The 20,173-nt window shown below is 38.9% G+C and overlaps 3 protein-coding genes across 5 annotated transcripts; all 3 read right to left on the minus strand.

The window, feature by feature from the left end:
* Positions 1–816: 816 nt before the first annotated feature.
* LOC135584419 (uncharacterized) lies at positions 817–10,540 on the minus strand. Of its 3 annotated transcripts, none has more exons than XM_065190548.1 (13): positions 10,380–10,539; positions 9,315–9,537; positions 7,484–7,553; positions 6,480–6,676; positions 6,325–6,400; positions 6,100–6,183; positions 5,945–6,024; positions 5,720–5,846; positions 3,673–3,732; positions 3,176–3,226; positions 2,932–3,090; positions 1,988–2,120; positions 817–1,306 (listed from the first exon to the last, which is right to left on the minus strand). In XM_065190548.1, exons 2-13 carry the CDS (start codon positions 9,485–9,487, stop codon positions 1,155–1,157), a joined length of 1,362 nt encoding a protein of 453 aa, XP_065046620.1. In that variant the 5' UTR covers positions 9,488–9,537; positions 10,380–10,539; the 3' UTR covers positions 817–1,154. The 3 variants fall into 3 exon arrangements, with proteins under 3 accessions (XP_065046620.1, XP_065046621.1, XP_065046622.1); XM_065190549.1 differs by lacking the exon at positions 10,380–10,539 and adding an exon at positions 10,048–10,373; XM_065190550.1 differs by lacking the exon at positions 817–1,306 and adding an exon at positions 1,319–1,569 and having other exon boundaries at positions 10,380–10,540.
* Positions 10,541–11,269: 729 nt separating this feature from the next.
* On the minus strand, positions 11,270–12,095 carry LOC103991145 (pollen-specific protein C13). The gene is made up of 2 exons (XM_009410506.3): positions 11,865–12,095; positions 11,270–11,796 (listed from the first exon to the last, which is right to left on the minus strand). Exons 1-2 carry the CDS (start codon positions 12,025–12,027, stop codon positions 11,468–11,470), a joined length of 492 nt encoding a protein of 163 aa, XP_009408781.1. The 5' UTR covers positions 12,028–12,095; the 3' UTR covers positions 11,270–11,467.
* A 1,915-nt stretch (positions 12,096–14,010) lies between these two features.
* On the minus strand, positions 14,011–17,097 carry LOC135678128 (tubulin alpha-3 chain-like). The gene is made up of 5 exons (XM_065190551.1): positions 16,892–17,097; positions 16,201–16,415; positions 15,904–16,103; positions 14,614–15,122; positions 14,011–14,510 (listed from the first exon to the last, which is right to left on the minus strand). Exons 1-5 carry the CDS (start codon positions 17,002–17,004, stop codon positions 14,195–14,197), a joined length of 1,353 nt encoding a protein of 450 aa, XP_065046623.1. The 5' UTR covers positions 17,005–17,097; the 3' UTR covers positions 14,011–14,194.
* Positions 17,098–20,173: the final 3,076 nt, after the last annotated feature.

A 20,173-nucleotide genomic window follows, 5' to 3' on the forward strand; every position in this document is an offset into this window, starting at 1 on the left:
TTAGTTTTTGGACCCCTAGACGAAGAGAACATGAAGCTGACAGTCGATGTGTAGGAATCACATGAAAACGATGACTAAGAAGGTAATTTTAATATTTAAATTATATTTTTTTGTTATGTTCTGATTAAAACTTCTTAATTGACTATTATGATCGTGGTGGACGATGACATCATCAGTGGTTCGTGGTGATCGACCTTATCGATATAGATTTAAATATCAGCAATCGATGTCGGAGTAGTGGTTTGATAACGGTGGTGGTAGGTCTCGGGGATATCCTTATGATAGGTGGGGTGGAGTCTTAGAGGTGGAATTAAGGGACTTGTACGACTTCTCGTAGAGGCAGGGTTACTACATCTCGTAGAGGGAGGGTTACTACAACTTCCTCACTTCGCAAGAAATCGCATAAGTCTCTCAAGCACCACCTTTAAGATTTCATACTACTCGTCTTAAAGGACATCCTCAAGATCCACCACCACCATCAAATCGTCACTGCCCCTGCCTCGGTCATCAATGTTCAGATCCATATTGCCAAGGGCAATCATCACATCGTTATTATCGATTATCATCACAACAATCGACCGTCGCCCCGATAATAATTCGCACCACCACAATAGTCAATTGAGAAGTTTTAATTAAGATATTATAAAAAAAAACATAATTAGGATCTTAAAATTATTTTTTTATTTATTATTTTCATGTCTTAATTATAGTTTTAATTAGGATCTTAAAACTAACTTCTTTTTTTTTTGGGGGGAAAAAAGGGAATAGAAGAAAGCCGTCGATCCCTGTGGTTAAATTCATTGATAAAAGAAGGGCTACAACTTCCCATCGTTACCGGAAGTTGGAAATAATATTTACTGTATAGATGATCGATGTGCAGTAACAAATGAAATACGTTTTTAAGTTACAATCATCTGCAGACATCTATTCCTGCTAGAAACGGCCACCCTATGCATCTATCATGTTTATTAGGAAGATTCTACGCGGAGTAGAATGCTTTGTCCTAAAAGAATCTCTCTTCTCCAACCTTTCAACTCTCTATTATAATTGAACAAAATATAAGGTTTCCTTTTCTTATTCCTTATCAGCAATCGAAGAAGTATCCATCTGTGGAGAACATGTAGGCAGCACCCGTACTTCTGGTTTCTCCAGCATTATGCAATCAAAGGTTCAACCAAAGGAATGGAAGAGGAGTCCGCAAGTTTCATCGTATACGTGACGACAGCAGAGAGAAGAGCACAAGCAGCCGGAACTGCTCCGATACCATATCTTGTAATCGAGTAATTGACACTGACATCGGATGAACCTGAAGAGAGAATATTATTGTCAGGTGGCGATCTTACTGACAAGCTGATTGCAGTTGTAAAAGCTGCTGATAGATTAAGCACGATACAATGAATCTGAAATTTATAAGCTTATGATATCAAAGAGCTATAGTAATTCATCAGAGTTGATCCCAATTGCAAGTCTTTCTAAGGCCACCTGAAGCAGGGCAATATTCAAGTTGATTCTTGGATCTATGCTTCTCTCTATTTTCACTCCGCAATAATTATATGGGCGATGTTGATTCTGCTAAGGTACGGGGGAGGATCATAAGTGAAATAAAAAACATAAGATAAAGAGTATAGCAAAATATTTTAAGAAAACCTTGTTAAATGATAAAACAAAATTATCCAAGATTACAAACTAGCACAAAGAGTAATCATGAATTAGATTAGTTTGGGTAAACTAGTTAAGTTTGATTAGGATAGCATTTATATTTGGAATAAAAGCCAAATGAAGCATGACGATGGTCACAGTTCATAACAAAATTATGTGTAGCAGCAAACAAGTAAAATAAATTGTCTGATGATTACTTGCATATAACAAACATATGTAACTTTAAACTTCTAGCTCTGCTTAGGGCATCATCTTTTGACAAGATAGATGATGGTATATGAACCCATTATTTTAACATAAAGGTGTATGTAACCTACTGATGTTTTACCTTCATATGACTCGAGAGCATATAAAGCAAGGCCGCATGACAATTTATCTAGAAAACTTAGTGATCCATAAACGAAAGCACATCCGTTTAGATCTTCACCAACCAGGGTACTTTCCATGCTAATTCCAGTCACCTGCCTCAGAAAAAAAATACAAAATAACAAATAATTCATTTAAATTAGACAGTCACCTGATGTGTTCATGGTTAAGATTAGGCAGTCGTTAGATAATTCATTTGAATCTCAACAATGTTCAAGAAGTTCAGAAAAATACAGGTAGCTGCTCTAGAACCATGAAAACTTAAAAAGATGTTGAATATATAGAGATACATAAGAATTAATAGCTGATTGACAAATATTTTATCATCAAGGAGTAAACTGCTCCAGCAAAAAAATTGTACAGAGAACCACGGGAGTTCATCATCCTCAATAATAAGACCAACATGTGGACTCTCTGAGGTCTAACAAACATCAATATGCTAATTCCAACATATCTACATTATTCCACTTAAATTCATGTGGTCAGGCAGAGTGCAATGTTTTAGTAAATGCATTAGAACTAATTCTGAGTAATTAAAAAGTATAGCTGCTCACCCTGGGTATACAATGTAAATGTATTTGAGCATAGGTTGCTACTCACATCTTTGTAAATGTAACAAAGGCTAATGGCAACTGTGCCCGTGGATGCAGGAGGAGATAGCAACAGAATGAGTGTCACTTTCTAATATATGTGAGAAAAGCAACAGAACATCACGAAAGGTTATAGCATAATAGGGGTGATATTCTAATAGAACATGACAAGGTGTAGGTCATAGAACAATTGTGAAAGATTTGTTTTATAAATTGATCAAGTTTAACTGGACATAAGTTCAACATGACGAAAATTGCATTCAGTTCATGACAGGGAAATCTGGGATTCCAAAGCTATGCGATTTAATTATCATACCGTCATCAACGCATTAGCAGCACCAACAATTATTGAGAGTATGTATATATAGTTGTGCTTGCTAGGTGGAAGAACAAATATTCCTGCACCGGAGAACACCCACAAGATGGCTCCAGCAGTAAAGAAGAACTTAAGCCGCCACCCAGACCATCTGATCTCCTGCATTAAAGACAAGGAGTAACTATTTGGAAACAAGAAATGCTACACTCGCACAGGGTATCACTATAGAATAACCAAGTAAAACCTGCAGAATGACAGACACCAGAAGGCTGCAAATATAGATAATAGCAGGCACCTGGAAAGGAAAGTTAAATGAGATTATACTCAAGCAATCACCTTAAAAATTCCACCTAAAACGTAAATTTTTTTAATTAAAAATGCATGAAGGAAATAAGTCAGCTTTCCGGCTTAGAGTTCTATGAACATACTCTCAAACGAGTTTCTAAGGGAAATTTTGAACAACAATAACTCCAAGCTCAAATTTTGCTTCCATGCAGTCTGAGAGAACTAATTGTAGAGCTCACAAACCCCAAACCTCAATTATTCACCTTTTAGAAAATATACACAATATTTGTGACTGGAATTATTTAATGACAATTAGCTTAGCAGAGGTGGCTTCTAGATATCCCTAGTTTTAGTAGGCTTCTAGCTCAACCACAAGTAAATATGTACATGTATATATTTTCTACACAGATTTGGTTGTAGTTAATGAGTAATTTCCAGAAAATTTCTAATCCTTACCAAAGCCTTTGATGAATCGCTCATGCCCAATTCATTAGTGACATAAAAAGCAAGCAGTGCCTGACAAAGCCCAGAAACATTGTTAAAATTCCAAATAAAAGCCCTAGTTGAACTTTTCTCCAACCATTCTCGGGCATAGAAGCATGAATTCCTTTATTCGGAATTCAAATGCATACTTGATAATTGAGAGGTTGTAAATGTTACCTGCAAGTAAATAATAAAAATTAGAAATAGATCAAGTGAAAAACAGAACAAAAATAAAATATGTGGACAATGAAAAACTGATGGATACAAAATATAAAGAATAATTCAGATCATTTCCTAATAGGGTCTAGATGTTTTCCTGATTTACAGAACACAATAGATTGGCCATTTGAGCACACATTTAGGTTATGCCAAATTGAACAAAAAGACATATCTTTGATGAGAAAACTTCGAGGCCACAACTTCATACCTACTAATGTGAGAGACAACTACTAACCAGAGAAAATTGAGATCTAAATATGATATTTTGCAAGTTCTTTTGGTAAATTTCACATAGGATCCACAGTGTATATTCCAATTAAACAAAACACCTATTTAGAGAGGCATATAATGAATAAAGGTCTTGGTTGGTCAAAGACAAAATTCATTATATGTCTTGGTTGGTCAAAATAAGATTGAGAGAATAAGCTGAAAATAGTATTTGGAAACATGCAACAGTGCAGTAATTGGAAATTGTGGATTATATATAATTACAAAAAAGTACTAATTTTGGAATAGCACCAATAGTGGATAAAACTGAAAACATTGCTTTGAGGTGCATTAACAAAATAAGAAAAATTAATCTGCAATATGGTTGGGTGATACAGTCAGATACAAATAATATGGTTTACCATAATGAATTTGATCTTGGTCCAGCTAGCAATTTCTCATTTCTTGAATAAGAAATTCTTTAAAAGCTAATATGTACCTTGTAAAGCATAAGCCTATAAATTACTTGAGTATATTCAAGCAATATATACATACATACTATATATATATATATATATATATATATATATTTGTGCTATATTTGTTGCAAACCATAATTCTATGAGCAGATTTGAAATTTTTCAACGACCAACCAAAAAATTCAGGAATGAAAATGATGCCTTTGTCAGGAAACAACCCAACGGTACATATCTTGGCATGAATGTAACAACATAATCAGATCACTGATGAATTTTGTGCTATAAACATATTTATGAAAATTCAGGCAACACACTTATCAACCAATAGAGAAGAACTTCCTCATTATGTTCTATAGGAACAGAACTCATAAATAGAATTAAAATTTATTGTTGATCCAGTTTTGGGAGATTATTTAGAATTACCCTTCAAAAATAATCTATGCCATATCAGCTAAAGGAAGTAATTGAAAGAATTTCAAATCTTGAAAATCAATCAGTTCTTTTTGTTAATCTATATCTCAAAACTGTCATTCTAAAATTTCGCCCTAGCTTTGTGGACAAAATTAAACAAGAAGTAAATCTGTGCTATGATTCAGCAAACTTTTGAGCTATAGAACAAACAATATGGGTAAACCTAGCGACATACACTTTAAAACAAAACATAGATTATTGTTTGACAACAAAATAAAGCAAAAAACAATATATGTGGCTGAAATATCATTAAAATTCTAAAAATAAGCAAAAAATTATTTGATTTAATTTAAAACAATCACAAACTAAGACCAGAAATGGTTTTTGATAGACAGTACCCTAACCTATGTGATTGATGCTGCTATTTTCTAATTAACTTATTTTTCCATGTCAAAAACATAGATTAGAAAGAGGGTCAATATGAAGTAGTATTTCTTCTTCTCCTATATTTAACTGTAGAAGAACAAAATTAAGTTATTACTGCTCCTATTCCTTCTATTCACAGTACTCAACTCTCAAGCAAGGAGATGCATCTCAGAAAGTAAAGGAAAATAATTCCAAGTAGATCCTAAGCTGCCTGATTCATCTGAAATAAGCACATAAAGATTCACAATAATTTATAAGACAATTTTCAAATGGTTAACCTGTGAAACATTTGTCACTAGCCGAGTGAGTGTATAAACAAGTGCAACTTGATAGTAGAGTATTTTCTTGAACCAGTGGGCCCATGAGATCCTGGAAATTTTTTTGCATTGGATTTCCTGCTTCAACCTATATTAAATAAAGGTACAAAAGTTCAGATGGAAATGAACTATGATTTGAATGTTAACAAAACAAAAAAAATGACATACAACAAATAAATAGCTTACCGTGGTTCTTTGACACCAACAAGGAATAAGACCACAAAGAAGCATCCAATGAAAATGGACAAGTATGCAATCCAGCGGTACTAAATGATTAAAGGATATATAAGATGAAAGAGACAAAAAGAGAGTCTTTTTGGACTGTGAAAGTGAACATATACCTGAATCTTGATGTCAGCAGAGGCTCTGGAATTATAAACACTGAAAACACATAAAGCAACTGCATAGAGACTGAGATTGGCTACCTTCAATAACCATCAGATTGACAATGAATAAAGTTTAGCATTCATCAAACCACTTATCATGATTTAAACACTTATGACACTTGAGAAAGCATGAAGCAAAAAGAAAGTTAAGTATGAACCAAGGGAGGTACAGGATATGACCATCGTGAAGGCATTTCGACAGCTTGCAAGTGCAACTCTGCTTGTTGGATCAAGAGTGATGCAATTCACCATGGACCTTGAACAAAAAAAAGAAATATCCTATCAATAAATATTCAAATATGAACTGCAAAAATAATAAATAAATGGAGTATTACATGTGTGAAACTTGGGTGACAGCCCAACCCACGTTGAAAATTGCAGCAAAAATGCTGTAACCAATAGTTTGCAGTGTAGGCGAGTTACTGCCTATGATTTTACAGAAGAGGCAGCTACCAAATACAGAAGAGAAAGAGACAGCAACCAGAAAAGATCCTCCAGCATGCCATAATTTGAAGTGCCCGAAGCGGTCTATCTGATTTGTAGAACATGTTCAGAAAATGAATCACAGGATATAATCTATTAAAACTTATCAAAATAGATATTTGAGTTAGAATATTAGAGGAAGCAGCCTTTTGTAAGGTTGTTGCTTCACCTCTTTTCTTCAAGATTTCTAGCAAGATTCACTCTTGCCTTAAATAGATTTTGCTCCAAATATAGCAAACCAACAGACCAATCAAGATGAGGAAGAAAAAGCGATATTTCCTTATCAAAGTTCAATATCCACAAAAGTTGCTTAAATTTTTTGCTACTAGTGATATCCAGAAAATCATTGAAATGCCCTTTCACCAAAGGTACTTGCTCAGATAAATGATTTCCATTCATAATTTTGTTTCATTAGTTCAGCAGCTTACAAGCAATGAGTTTGTTTTAAGTTTTAACTCATCTATGAAGAGTCAAAACGCTCGTGATATTGTGTCAATTTATTCAACATCAATAACAACGTTTAGAAACAGGGATGATCATTATGCGCATAAATCTCTTGTAGATGGCCAATGAATATTTATCATAGGTTATGAGGCAAATAGAAGATATAATTGGCCAACAACTTAAGATATTCTAGAGGTGACATAATTTACTGATAAGTATCCGAGGAAATGATTGTGCTCAAAATTATAAATAAGTTCATACAACAAAAGAAGGATTAAAAAACTTGGCCAGAAAAGATTGGAGGATCTAACCAAAGCTGCATCTATAGATAAATTAATGTCTTAATTAATGGATCAAATCCACCATGTTTCAATTTATTTATTAAAGGATCTCCCAAAAGAAGCATCTATACCAGTTCTCCAGCAAATACTGTAGCGAAGGCATCAGCAATTTGGCCAGATAGCATGACAATGGCTGCATCCCTGCAAGTAATCAAGTAATTTGTTGAAATCAAACTATAAACTACATACTTACAATTTTCAGAAAATATTCCAAAAGAATTTCCGAGAGGACACTAAGAATATCTACAGCACAACAGAAAGAGCCTAATAATTTCTGGAATTATATAATCACAGATCATTGCTTAATAAGGAGCCTTGGAAAAATTGAACAAATGCATATGTATGCAAAGCACCTATTGTTTAGTCTTTAGAGCTAATACAAAAGGTAATCTGTCCACTCCTAGAAAAAGATGGGGGTTAACACAACTCAACAAAACAAGAGAAAGTCTAGCTTAATCTGGATGACAATTTCCAATATAATGACAAATCTTCTTCCCCAACCCGACTTTCAAGCCCCTTTCATATCAAAATGTATGTTCTTTTAGATACAAATAATGGAAGCCTATTCAAAAAAATCACGAAATTATTATGCTAGAGTGACATGAGGCAATAAAGTCAATATTGTCACGGTGAATGGCCAAGGGCTATCAAGGAGCCTAAGAAATGCACTATTAATGAATTTTGTTTGGAATGTATCTTAAACAATCAAAGATTGTAAGACCAGTGATTTAGAAAGTGATAGGCGCCAACGTTCGAAAATGCCCGAGGCGCTAGACGCTTGCTTAGGCAGCCGCCCGAGTGAAGCGAGGTTCTATGAAATATTAAAATATAATAAATATAAAATATAATTAAATAAATAAAGATTAGCAATGCTAAAATCTAAATAGGGATTATCATACTATTAACAATATTTAATTTACTGTTAATAATAGTTGGAGGGGAGAAATAGTCACTGATGGTAGAAAGTGGGGAAGGAGAGGGTGGCAATAACAGAGGAACTTTCAGATGACGACGACAATGACAGCGATGGGGGAAGCTGCGAACAGTAGTAGTAGTGGTGGAGGAAGCTTTAAACAACAACAGCGGCGGCGGAGGAAGTTGCGGATGGCAACAGTGGGGATGGAGAAAGCATTGGATGGTGACAGCGACGACAACGAAAGCTGTGGACACAAGTAGGCGGAGGAAGCTTCATATGTATCCATCGGTGGCGGAGAAAGCTATGATCCTCTCCCTCGATGGTGGAAGAAGCAGCACATGAAAGCAACAGTGGCGAAGGGAACTACACACAAAAGCCAGACTTTCAGACCCATCCGTCGGTGATAGAGTAAGCGTCGATCCTGTGCGTCAGCATCGACAGCGGAGGCAGTGGCAGAGGAAGCAAAGGCAGCAGCTGCGCACGAAGTAAAGTTTATGGTTTGGGGTCGCGCAGGGGGGCGGGGTTTACGTGCTCTAGTTCAGTAACATTATTCAGCTTAGTTGGTTCACTCGAACCACCTCAGCTACTGTTAACCTAACACTTCATTTCAATCGAGCACTCGCACGAGGTGCTTGGCGCCTAAGTTCAGGCGAGCGCTCAGGTGACACTTCACTGAAGCACACTGCCTGGTCGAGGCTTGAGGTGCTCAAGCCTCGCCTCGCCTCGCCTCACCCGAGCGTCTATTTAAACTCCTGTGTAAGACAGGATAAGAAGCACACAAAAGTAAAAAAAGAAACAATTCTTCTACAATCAACTATTGCATGGGAGACTGCAAGACTGTCTTATCTTTACTTCATGGAAATACAAAAAAAAGTAATTAAGTGAGAAAATAGGTGAAAAAAAAATAAGAAAAAGGTTTGTTTACCAGGAAAACACTTCAGGAAAAAGTCCAAAAATGAAGCAAACAGAAAAGTGACACTTTATACCTTGGACTTAGTCCTATATCTGTCAGGAACAACAGCAAATAAGTAAACCAACATGCTGACGTGATATCATTTAGCATGTGACCAGCACCATACGAAAGTGCAGTTAATCTTCCTAAAGGAGTCCCATTTTGTGCTTCTTCAGATGACGCGTCGCCAACTAAATGACGAACCATTGTAAAATACAAAACGATAATTTTCTTGAAAATGCCTCTGGTTTAATAGCCTGCATAGAGGAAGCAGAATCAGTCAACAGAAGGTTCTTGAATTGAAGTTATAAGCAAGTCTCATCATCATAGACTACATTTAGTAAATCTTTATGGCATTATAAAGCAAGACAAGACAAGGAGGGCTATCATCTACCTTCCTTTTAACGAAATTTAGGGTATGAAGGCAGGCAAAATCATCTACCTTGATATTCGACTTTTCAAGAGAAATCATTTACCTTGTTGACTTTAGTAATTTCTCCAGTCATTCCATATCAAGAAAACTCCAGAAGGATGAAAAATCGCATTATCTACTAATCTGTATATCACATTCCTTTACATGTAAAGAAAGTTTTGGCAAACAAGGAACCCCTGTCTTGCCTAAAGTTTTGCAGCAGTTCTTGAAAAATTGAAATCAAATTAATGGATAATAACACTAGTATCAATTTACTTCAACATCGTCAAAGCTGAAGAACCCACAGATTAACTATCTTATTCATGTTATACACAGAGGATATGTTAGTAGGTACCGCAGGTGAAATCAGCACCATTCGCCCACGTCGATAGAAATCAGTATCGTGCATAGCGCGCAAGACAGTAGGCAACGAATGAGACTCAAGAAAGTGCCATTCAAAGTCAATAAATACGTTTCTATATCCTTGAACCCTCAAGAACAAAACTCAAGACAATGAATGAGTTCTTGGAATCCACTCAGAGCATCAAACCCAGGTAACTTCACAAACCAATCGACACAAGACACGATAAACACCACCAAGGCAGTCGATCGTAGATCGTGCAACCAAGATTTGCACACAAAGAATCACCAACTGTTTCTGCGGAGGAGAAGAGGAGGCAACAATACCTGTTAGATCGGGCCAAGGGGTGGGACGATGAAGCCAGCGCTCGTCGCTCCAGTTTATATAGAGGATCGAATCAAACAAGCAGGAGATATTCCACATGATGGCGTGGAAATTCGTAGGCTTAATCCCCTCCTCTCGCAGTTTCCGGCGTTCAATCGTTCTGTTCTTCACCACTTCAAGACGCATTTGCGCCATCTTTTCTTCTTCTGGCGGCGATCGGAAGCGCGGATCCCGTCCATTTCTAGTTCTAGTCGAACCTTCCAATTCCGGGATCAGTACGCACACGCGTCGACATGACAGCGGGTCGGGTTTTTTAAGCCGGGCTATGAAACCCGCTCGAGCCGGATCGAGAGCATGAATACAAAATAAGCATCCGAGTGGGATTTGGGATTAGTTTGGATGGTAATCGGGTTTAGAAGATGATAGCGGATCCGCTAATGCGACTAAGTCGGGATGAGTTTGGAAATCAGTAGTTGGAGGAAATCTCGGTCTCGTGTGTTGGGAGTTTGAACATGGAACCCAGTAAACATTGGACACGTACTGCCATTGCGTTTTGGTTGGACACGTTTCGTGGCATCACCGAGGGGACGACTCGCGAAGTCCACCATCCAAGCTATAATTCGTGTGGTAAGAGAACACTCAAGACGATATTTTGGAGACATGGAAGTTTGCACGTCATGTTCGACCATTTGCATGCATCGATCCTATCTACTTATCCTGACATGCTTCATAACAGGTGTAGATGCAGAGAACCAAGCTTTGATGTGCGTTGGATGATCGAAGGTAGAAGATGATGACGTTGAAATATCGAGGGCTTTTTTGGGCCTTCCACACCCTAATTTAGCATCCGAGAAGATTGCGACACAAGATCGATCATCCAAAAGATTGTGACTAGATGGAAAGGATCACCACGTTGCAGCCACAAAATACATATAATAATAGTTTGACCGACACTAGTGATGAACTTGAGGCAGAACTAATCATCAAGAACATCTCGCAGGCTCAAAGACATGAAAGCAAAGAAAGTATGGTAGCGATAAGCGGAAATATAGTAACGTAGGTGTGGCTGCAGCAGCAGATTTAGATGAGTTTAGTCATCAACGCCGAGGGCATATTGCATGAGCATTTGGCCGCAGGAGGCGAGAGGCACGTCCTTGAGGAAGCCCAAAGAATTGGCGTAGCGAACGCTGGAGGTGATCCCAACATTGTGGGTGAGCACAACAGCCGCGTGGTTCCTCCCGTCGCTGATCTCGGAGCAGTCGCTACGAGGGCTCGACACCAGCATCACCGCGCAGGATTCCTCTTGGTGGTCGTCGGACACGGGGATTTGGTAGGTTCCCTTGTTGTTCGTCACTGCCACCGCGGTCAAGGTGCTCGCGCCCGTCGTGTAGTTCTTGCACTCCAGCTTCACCTTGGCACCTGAAGTCACTGCGTTAGCATTCCAAGGCTGCGCATTTAGGGACATAGATGAGACGATCAGCGATAACCTTCGATGTACTCGGTGGCCTTCGTCTCGAAGCCGGCGCGGCAAGTGTCGCAGTAGACGCGGCCTTCTACGACAAGATTTGGAGCGGCGATTGCGAACCCCACCATGCAAAGGAAGGTGGAGAGGAGGCAGAGTGCAGTGAACACGCGAAGGTGACTCGCCATGATCGAAAGAAGACTACGTTTCTGACGGGAACAAAGGGAGGATAGGCAGTGAATGAAATCAAAGCTTGGATTGCTCATCCTTAAATACCCATCCAATGCCTTTTCTTCTTGAGATGGATGGATGATGAGTTGAGTTGGTCTACGGAAAGGCAGGGAATTAAGCTTGAATGAGACATGTGTATGGCTTCGTTGCTGTGGAGGACTGATTCCAAACTATCTATCTTGCTTTTATTAGATACCAAGTGTTTGTTGTCATTCAATTGGAGAGAAAATCCAATATATTAATTAATATATAAAAGAATATATTGTCACATTGGCTAGAAATTATATTTTTTTAGAGTTCAGTTTATTTTTTATATTTATTTAGAAAATATATTATTGATGAAAAACATTATTCCACTGAGTAATAGAGTATATTGTTTTCTTACATCATGCATATATGCCATTTACATCATACAACACAATGGCGCTATAATACTGTTCAGAAACCCCATGGTGAAAGCATCACGGGATTCACACTTCAGTCACCCACCGTCTTCCTTGTATGCTTTGGTGTTGTAATCGCTCATTGCTCACAAGAATGCAACCTGTGCTGCTCTGCGGTATCTATTTCATTAGCTTCGCGGCACTCCTCTTCTTGGAGTTGTGTCTCGCCTTGATCAACTTGTTGAGAACCTTCACGTACCGGCTGACCATTCCGGCGACTGTCACCCCACCTGTGGAGTCGGCTTGCTTCAGAACCACCGCGAGCTTCTTCTCCGACTCACCGTAGTCGGTCGCAGCTGCAGGTGGTGCGTTCTTCTCGTCCGCCGACACATCCGTGAGCTTGCGAACATCACCTTTGCGGTCGTCCGTGTCTGCATCAGCCTTCTCCCCTTTGCTGCTGCTGCTGTCGCCGCCTTCCACCATTAGTTCCTGCAACGACATGCGTTGGAGGCCTTCGTCTTTCTGTAGCTGCGACTCGGACTCCTCGTTCATGTCTTCCTGGGAGATCTTGATGGGCCTCCGTGTTCTTCTGGACATGCTTGGATCATAACGACGGTGCTTACTGGGATCATGGTGCGTCTCCATGGCCGTAGATGGATGGATTCAGAAGGACCACCTGAGCGTCCTCTTATTGCTTCTTCCGGCAAGGGAAGGAACAGAATACCTCACCGACTTCTTGTTTGTGTGCAACTCAAGGTTAGGAGAGGAGGGAAGGTGGAATGTCAATTTTTACTTGGTTAAGTGAATTTGAGATATGAACGTCTCTCCCACTGTCGTCCTTTGGATTCACATCGGAGTGCGACCCGAGAGAGAGAGAGAGAGAGAGAGAGAGATGTGGAATGTGATTCCAGTTTGATATATCACCATTACTAGAACATCATGAAGGAATGGTCTTTTGGTGGGGCGGCATGCATGGGAGAGGGATGCCATGGGTAGCGATGCCCTCGGTAGAGATGAAGCCGTCGATGAACAGCGCAGCGCTCGCCAGCAACAAACGTGACATTGCCGTCGGCCTTTCGAGCCACTGAAATTGCGCGCGCGGCACCCGTCATAGCGCATCGTGGCGTGCATTCAGCGCCCTTTCTCAGCCGTTCTCGTCTGTCGCAGCATGGTGGAAGGCGCTCCATGCAGGGAGGTGCACCAGCGTGGAATTGAGTCACGACGGCGGGACAAGATGGAGGAAGGTTGGAGAAAGCGAACGTTGCCGGACTCGAGGGAGAAGCGCGGCGACGAAACCGCGCTCGAGGACCTCGTTGCTGGGCGTGAAGCTCACGGTGGGCTTGTCGTCCAGAATCGATTGATCTAAAGTGGCCCATGTTTTTTTAACATGCAATGTATTTCAATCTACACATTTATCAACCTCGTATCGGTATCTTAACAGATAAATCCTATATATTTGAGATTAGTAGAAAATAGATATACTGATGCAGATGAAAAAATTCCGAAGCATATACCAATACACAGGAAGCAAATACCAATCCCCATGAACACTACAAGTAGACCAAAATGGAGAAATTGAAGGCGGGCTTAAAGTCCACAGGCAAATTTACTTTGGTACGGCAACATAAAAGGATGACATTCACACAACGATAACCGGAAAATGAGAAACAAAATGTCAAACTTCCTAAGCATCCATAGAAAATAACAACCAGAATAAAACCAACAGCGGAAACAATAAAACTTAGTAATCTTCAGGCTCCTCCTCCTCGTCATCTGCGCCCTCTGCTCCAACCTCCTCGTAGTCCTTCTCGAGGGCAGCCAAGTCCTCTCGTGCTTCCGAGAACTCACCTTCTTCCATTCCTTCACCAACATACCAGTGAACAAATGCACGCTTTGCATACATGAGGTCGAACTTGTGATCGATCCGTGAAAACACCTCTGCAACAGCAGTATTGTTGCTGATCATGCATACGGCACGCTGAACCTTGGCTAAGTCTCCTCCAGGGACCACCGTCGGCGGCTGATAGTTAATTCCACACTTAAAACCAGTAGGACACCTTCATGAAATAGGACAGAATTATTAATTCAAAAGCACGATAACATGTTGCGATTCACAATTTCAGATCAATTAAAACAGGAGGGATCTTAGCGCAGGCTCACCAGTCCACAAATTGGACAGTTCTCTTGGTCTTGATGGTTGCAACAGCAGCGTTAACATCCTTGGGTACAACATCTCCACGGTACATAAGACAACAAGCCATGTACTTTCCATGCCTTGGATCACATTTGGCCATCATGCTGGATGGCTCAAATACTGCATTTGTGATTTCAGGGACTGAGAGCTGTTCATGGTATGCCTTCTCAGCAGAAATAACAGGTGCATACGAGGAGAGCATGAAATGGATCCTAGGATATGGAACGAGATTGGTCTGGAATTCAGTGACATCCACGTTAATGGCTCCATCAAACCTTAGAGAGGTAGTCAAGGAGGATATGATCTGAGATATCAACCGGTTCAAGTTGGTATATGTTGGCCGCTCTATATCTAGAGACCTTCTGCAGATATCATAGATGGCTTCATTGTCTAATAGAACCGCAACATCAGTGTGCTCAAGCAAGGAATGAGTGGAAAGGACACTGTTGTATGGTTCGACAACTGCTGTAGAAACCTACAAATAAAATATCACAGGATAAGTCCACTGTTGGAAGATACAGTAGATAAGATCAACATTTTCACAGGCATTCGCCAATGTGGCCATGAGTACCCAGCTAACCAAGGCCTAAACAACAAACAAACAACAGCCACTTGTCATCAACGAAGTAAAGTGTTATAGATATGCCCAATGCTAAGGTACAATTAATCCAAGGACGTAATATAGAGATTATTTTTAAGATTAATCAATATCGTCTCCCGATATGAACCTTAATGTAGATTCTAGACAGTCTTACATTGTTCTGATAAAAATCTATGCAGCACAGAAACTGCAAATTAAACTTTAACCCTGATCAGCACAGTACAACCATTAAGGAACCAACTGGGGCTTTGATATGCACCTTTGTTTTCCATTATGATTTTCCAAATAACTAATTCAACTTGTTTATCATGTTCAGATATAAAAATGCAAATTTTGCTACTAGAGCCATTTACATCAAAATTCATAGATTATCAATGAAAAAGTACTTGTTTTATCAAAAAAATATATGATTCCACTATGAAATGCTGATGTTATCTAATTGCCTAAAAATAGGTTTTTCTAGGTTCATTAGTTTCGATAAAACTGTATTATATGCTACACAGTTATAGAAAAACAACTGCATTTTAAAGGCCAAAAGAATAAGAATGATACAAAAAGCATCAGAATTCAACAACACAGACCTACTTCACAGACAAGACTATCAGAGATTCATCATTAACCGGAAAGTAAAGAAGCCTGCACAACTTGTTGATACCTGAGGAGAAGGATATATGGTAAATCCAAGCTTTGACTTCTTCCCATAGTCCACAGACAGACGTTCTAACAGCAAGGAGCCCAAACCAGATCCAGTGCCACCACCAACAGCATTGAAGACCAAAAAACCTTGCAAGCCAGTGCAGTTGTCTGCTAGCTTCCTCACACGGTCAAGGCAGAGATCCACAATTTCCTTCCCCACTGCGGTTCACAAGAAGGACCCAAAGTTAAATCGAGAACAAAAGAAATCCATCCGAAACGAGATGGCCCAATATGGAACAAGGAAATGCGTTGCTACCTGTGTAGTGGCCCCTAGCAAAGTTATTTGCAGCATCCTCCTTTCCGGAGATGAGCTGCTCTGGATGGAAGAGTTGGCGATAAGTCCCGGTTCTGACTTCGTCGATGACAGTCGGCTCCAGATCCACAAAGATGGCCCTTGGGACGTGCTTGCCGGCACCGGTCTCACTGAAGAAAGTATTGAACGCATCGCACGCCATTCCCACCGAGGAATCACTGATGGAGAAAATATATATATATTAGAGATAAAACTAATACCGCCAGGAACCCTAAGGTAGCTACGGTTTTGCTCAAGTATCCACAGTGAAACTTCAAAACAGAAAAGGTAAGCAGAAAGGCGCAATATTTGACTAACAATCTTCAAATTATCTTTTTTTTTTTAAACAATGGCATCAAATCAGTTCTGAAATCAAAATTTTCTTGAAAAATATAGCCAAGTTGCGGTCGATTTTTATGGGAAAAAGGCGATCTTTCCCCAGTGACCCCCTTCTTGGGCATCAGACACTTTCGTAGTCGAACCACATGAGCGAAATCCCTAGATCTCAATATACCCGAGACCTACGAGTCAATGACATGGGAAACACCACCGGATCTAACACAGTGGCGCTCGAGCGCAACTCAAGATAAAGGAGATACAGAGAAATCAGAGACATCGGATGAGAAATGGATCGCTTGCAAAAAGAAAGAAAGACCTGGGCATGATGCCATCGGGCTGGATGCCGTGCTCGAGGCAGTAGAGCTCCCAGCACGCATTGCCCACCTGGATCCCGGCCTGGCCGATATGGATGCTTATGATCTCCCTCATCTCCTCCGCCTCTCCTCTCGTTCGTTCGTCTCCCTCGAGAATAAGCCCCAAAGATATACACCGGAAAAGCGGCAGGCTTTTATTCGGTGGGAGCAAAAGAAGGAAGAGAGACCGAAACGTGACGAGCAGCTTAACCGGATTCAATGATTGCTTTGGAGTCCGGGGGGAGGCCCGGTGGGCCCCACTTGTGGGCCCCGCCGTGCCGTGAAGAGCCGACAATTACTTAAAAAGACACAATTGCCCCAAAGTGATGCGAATTTTTTTCTTTTCTTTTTTTGACTTCATTATAATAATGACAACAGTGATGTTGGATTCGAATTATGAGACATCAACTCAGGTAATTGAATTTTTTTTCTCGATGTAATTACGTTAAAAAAATTCTCTTCCTTGTTTTTTTCAAGAAATACTAATTTTTATTTTTTTTAATATATATTTTATTTATCATAATATAAGAAAAATCTCTTTATAAGACAACTAGAATGTTTACCCCAATGTATAAGATTTATATAATAAGTTATAATATTTTAATATCTTTAAAAGACTATAAATATATTTAAAAATACTATAAATAAGATAAATCAACTAAAAATTTAATAGAAACTAAATAGAGAGATTTTCATATTTTTAATATTTTTAAAATACTTTAAGTCTATTACAAATATTATAACTAAAGAATTCGATCCATTCACTAAAATGGGTAAAAGTTACTATTTTCTCTTGTCAAAATAACTAAAAAATATAATGAAAATAATACTGATTGAGAGAAATATGAAAAATAAGTATATCTTGAAAAAAGCCCCCCCAAAAAAATCCAAATATTCGTATATATATATATATATATATATATATATATATATATATATATATATATATATATGTCCACAAAATGCAAGGGCAGTATGGGTAGATGAGGGCAAATATTAATGGCGAGGCATGTGAGTGTGCAGAGGCTGCTGAGCTGTTCGCTGCCAAAAGAGGTTGTCAAGCATATCCAGAGAATTACGAAAATGACACGGAGAAAAGATTACGTCAGCAGGTGTCGGTGGCTCACCGAACCATCACCGCCCATCTTTACCTTCCATCAATGATTGATTCTTGTTGGTGATCCATCATCGTCGATCGCCACCTCACTCCCTTCTTGATTCGGACAGGAAAACCAACCTTACCGAAACCGATAAGATAATGACATGATGAGGTTCTGAAACCTTAATTTCCCATCAAATTAATATCTTAATTTGTCATCACCATTATCTAGTACAGTATAAATTGGTATATCATCATGAAGATTACGAGTAGGCATTAGCAATAAGAAGTCATCAATTGAAGCGTCGTCGTCGTCGTCGTCGTCGTCGTCTTGTTTTTGTTGTTGCTGCAGTAGAGATAATGTATAAATGGAGCTCCGATTTGGATCTTCCACCAAACTCAATCAGAGAGGAGGATCGCCCGTCACCAGCTGATGCAGCGACTGCTGCACTTCCATCCTTCACCCACCTTCGATCATAAGCTTTACAAGTGATCTATGTATCATCAGCACTGACAACTAAGTCTGCATGGTTGAGGACTATCATAAAGACACCTCACTTCCAACTTATGAATCCAACTCCGGTCATAGGAGCAGTCAATATTAGGCTCTCTAAACTTAACTTGGTTTCCTTTTCCTGCTGAAACAAGATCACGATGCAAGACATAGAATAGCTCATTAAATTTAAGATATCCCTTGCTTTTTTGAGGAAGAACACTGTGTGCTGTCTGGGTTCTACATATACGACCAGGGAGTGTTGGACATTCATGTTCTTGTGAGCATGACATGACGACTCTCTCTAGGCAATGAATGGATAACGTTGGTTATTGGATGAGTGAAGGCAAATCTAGACATGTGTGACAACATGATCCGAAGCTTAAAGTAAGGATCTTGTGTCCAAAGTGAAAACCTCTCTTTAGCATAGCATAGCATAGCTCTATGAGAGGGCAGCTCATCATTCTGGTGCCGGTTGCAGCCTTGTGGCGAATCCGGTTGTCCGATGAGCTCAGCTGCTCTCTGCAGGAGAACTCATGGCAGCTTCTTTTGATGGCAAACGACTGTGAGAAGTCATCATGTAGGGATAGTTTGGTAGGGATATAGAGAAGCATAATGTGGCTTGTGGTGCAGACTGTGATTGGACTTACAGCTCTTAGATTTTGGCTTGAAGTCATATGACTCCAAATATTTTAGCTCTCTTGCAGGTCAAAAGGTGATCTCAAGAATGCTAGGAATCCTAGGAACCATTTCTTTAGTTGAAAGTGAAGAACATGATGATCCAACAACGAGAAAATTATAAGGAAAAAATAAATAAACCAGCATCTTTGAAAACTGGTTACAGATAATGTTTCTTTTATTGATTAAGTTTATCAGCTGCTTTGTATTAATTTTCTTAGTAAAGTTGTCATAAGAGTCGGTAAACAATATAAGAAGCAACACGTCTTATCTTCTTCAACAATCTTTAATTGATCCGATATTCGTTCAACTATGTTCATATACTCTATTAAGTTTTCGCTTTCTTTCATTCTTAACCTATATAAATTTTGCCTTAGATACAACTTGCTAGGTAAGCTTTTTGTCATATAATTTTTTTTTTAATTCATCCTAAATAATCATGACAGAGTTATCATCAATAATATTATTTGATAATATTATCAACGATATAAAGATAAATTAGTCATGTACTTTGCCTCAAGCTCCTCTTAATTTTTGTCACTCATTTTTTTTCGTTTGTCTACTCGTCCATTCAATATTCTTGTTAGATCTTACGGAATAAGAATATCCTTCATCCTCTTTTGTCATATAATGAAAATATTTTTTCCATCAAATTTCTCTACAATAAAGCTAACGGAAATAATCGATGATATCCTTGTTGAATCTCTAATCGCTAGATCTTTTGAGCTCTGATATCACTTTATTGTGAATGAAGAGGAGAATTTCAAAGTAAAAAAAAACCCCTAGAGATCAATAATCAAAAGCATACTAGAAAATTGACATAAGATTAATCGATAATTTTTGTCTAGAAAAATTATATTTTTTAATATATGAGATCAATTACATTACCCTTGAGTTATTTTACTCAATTACAACTTCGAGATAATTCTTAAGAGCACCCAAGGTATATTATCTCTCTCTCACAAAGATATTTAT

The sequence above is a fragment of the Musa acuminata genome, chromosome BXJ1-7, assembly GCF_036884655.1.
Source record: "Musa acuminata AAA Group cultivar baxijiao chromosome BXJ1-7, Cavendish_Baxijiao_AAA, whole genome shotgun sequence".
Taxonomy (NCBI): Eukaryota; Viridiplantae; Streptophyta; class Magnoliopsida; order Zingiberales; family Musaceae; genus Musa; species Musa acuminata.

Coding starts and splice junctions, on each gene's coding strand:
- LOC135584419 (XM_065190548.1), bottom strand. CDS start 9,487: ATGGTTCGTCATTTAGTTGGCGACGCGTCATCTGAAGAAGCACAAAAT. Junction 6,184..6,324: donor GTCGAAATGCCTTCACGATG/GTCATATCCTGT, acceptor TGGTTATTGAAG/GTAGCCAATCTCAGTCTCTA. Junction 5,847..5,944: donor GTTGGTGTCAAAGAACCACG/GTAAGCTATTTA, acceptor TATTTAATATAG/GTTGAAGCAGGAAATCCAAT.
- LOC103991145 (XM_009410506.3), bottom strand. CDS start 12,027: ATGGCGAGTCACCTTCGCGTGTTCACTGCACTCTGCCTCCTCTCCACC. Junction 11,797..11,864: donor GGCCACCGAGTACATCGAAG/GTTATCGCTGAT, acceptor CAGTGACTTCAG/GTGCCAAGGTGAAGCTGGAG.
- LOC135678128 (XM_065190551.1), bottom strand. CDS start 17,004: ATGAGGGAGATCATAAGCATCCATATCGGCCAGGCCGGGATCCAGGTG. Junction 16,104..16,200: donor TGCTAGGGGCCACTACACAG/GTAGCAACGCAT, acceptor TGTGAACCGCAG/TGGGGAAGGAAATTGTGGAT. Junction 14,511..14,613: donor ACTGTCCAATTTGTGGACTG/GTGAGCCTGCGC, acceptor TATTTCATGAAG/GTGTCCTACTGGTTTTAAGT.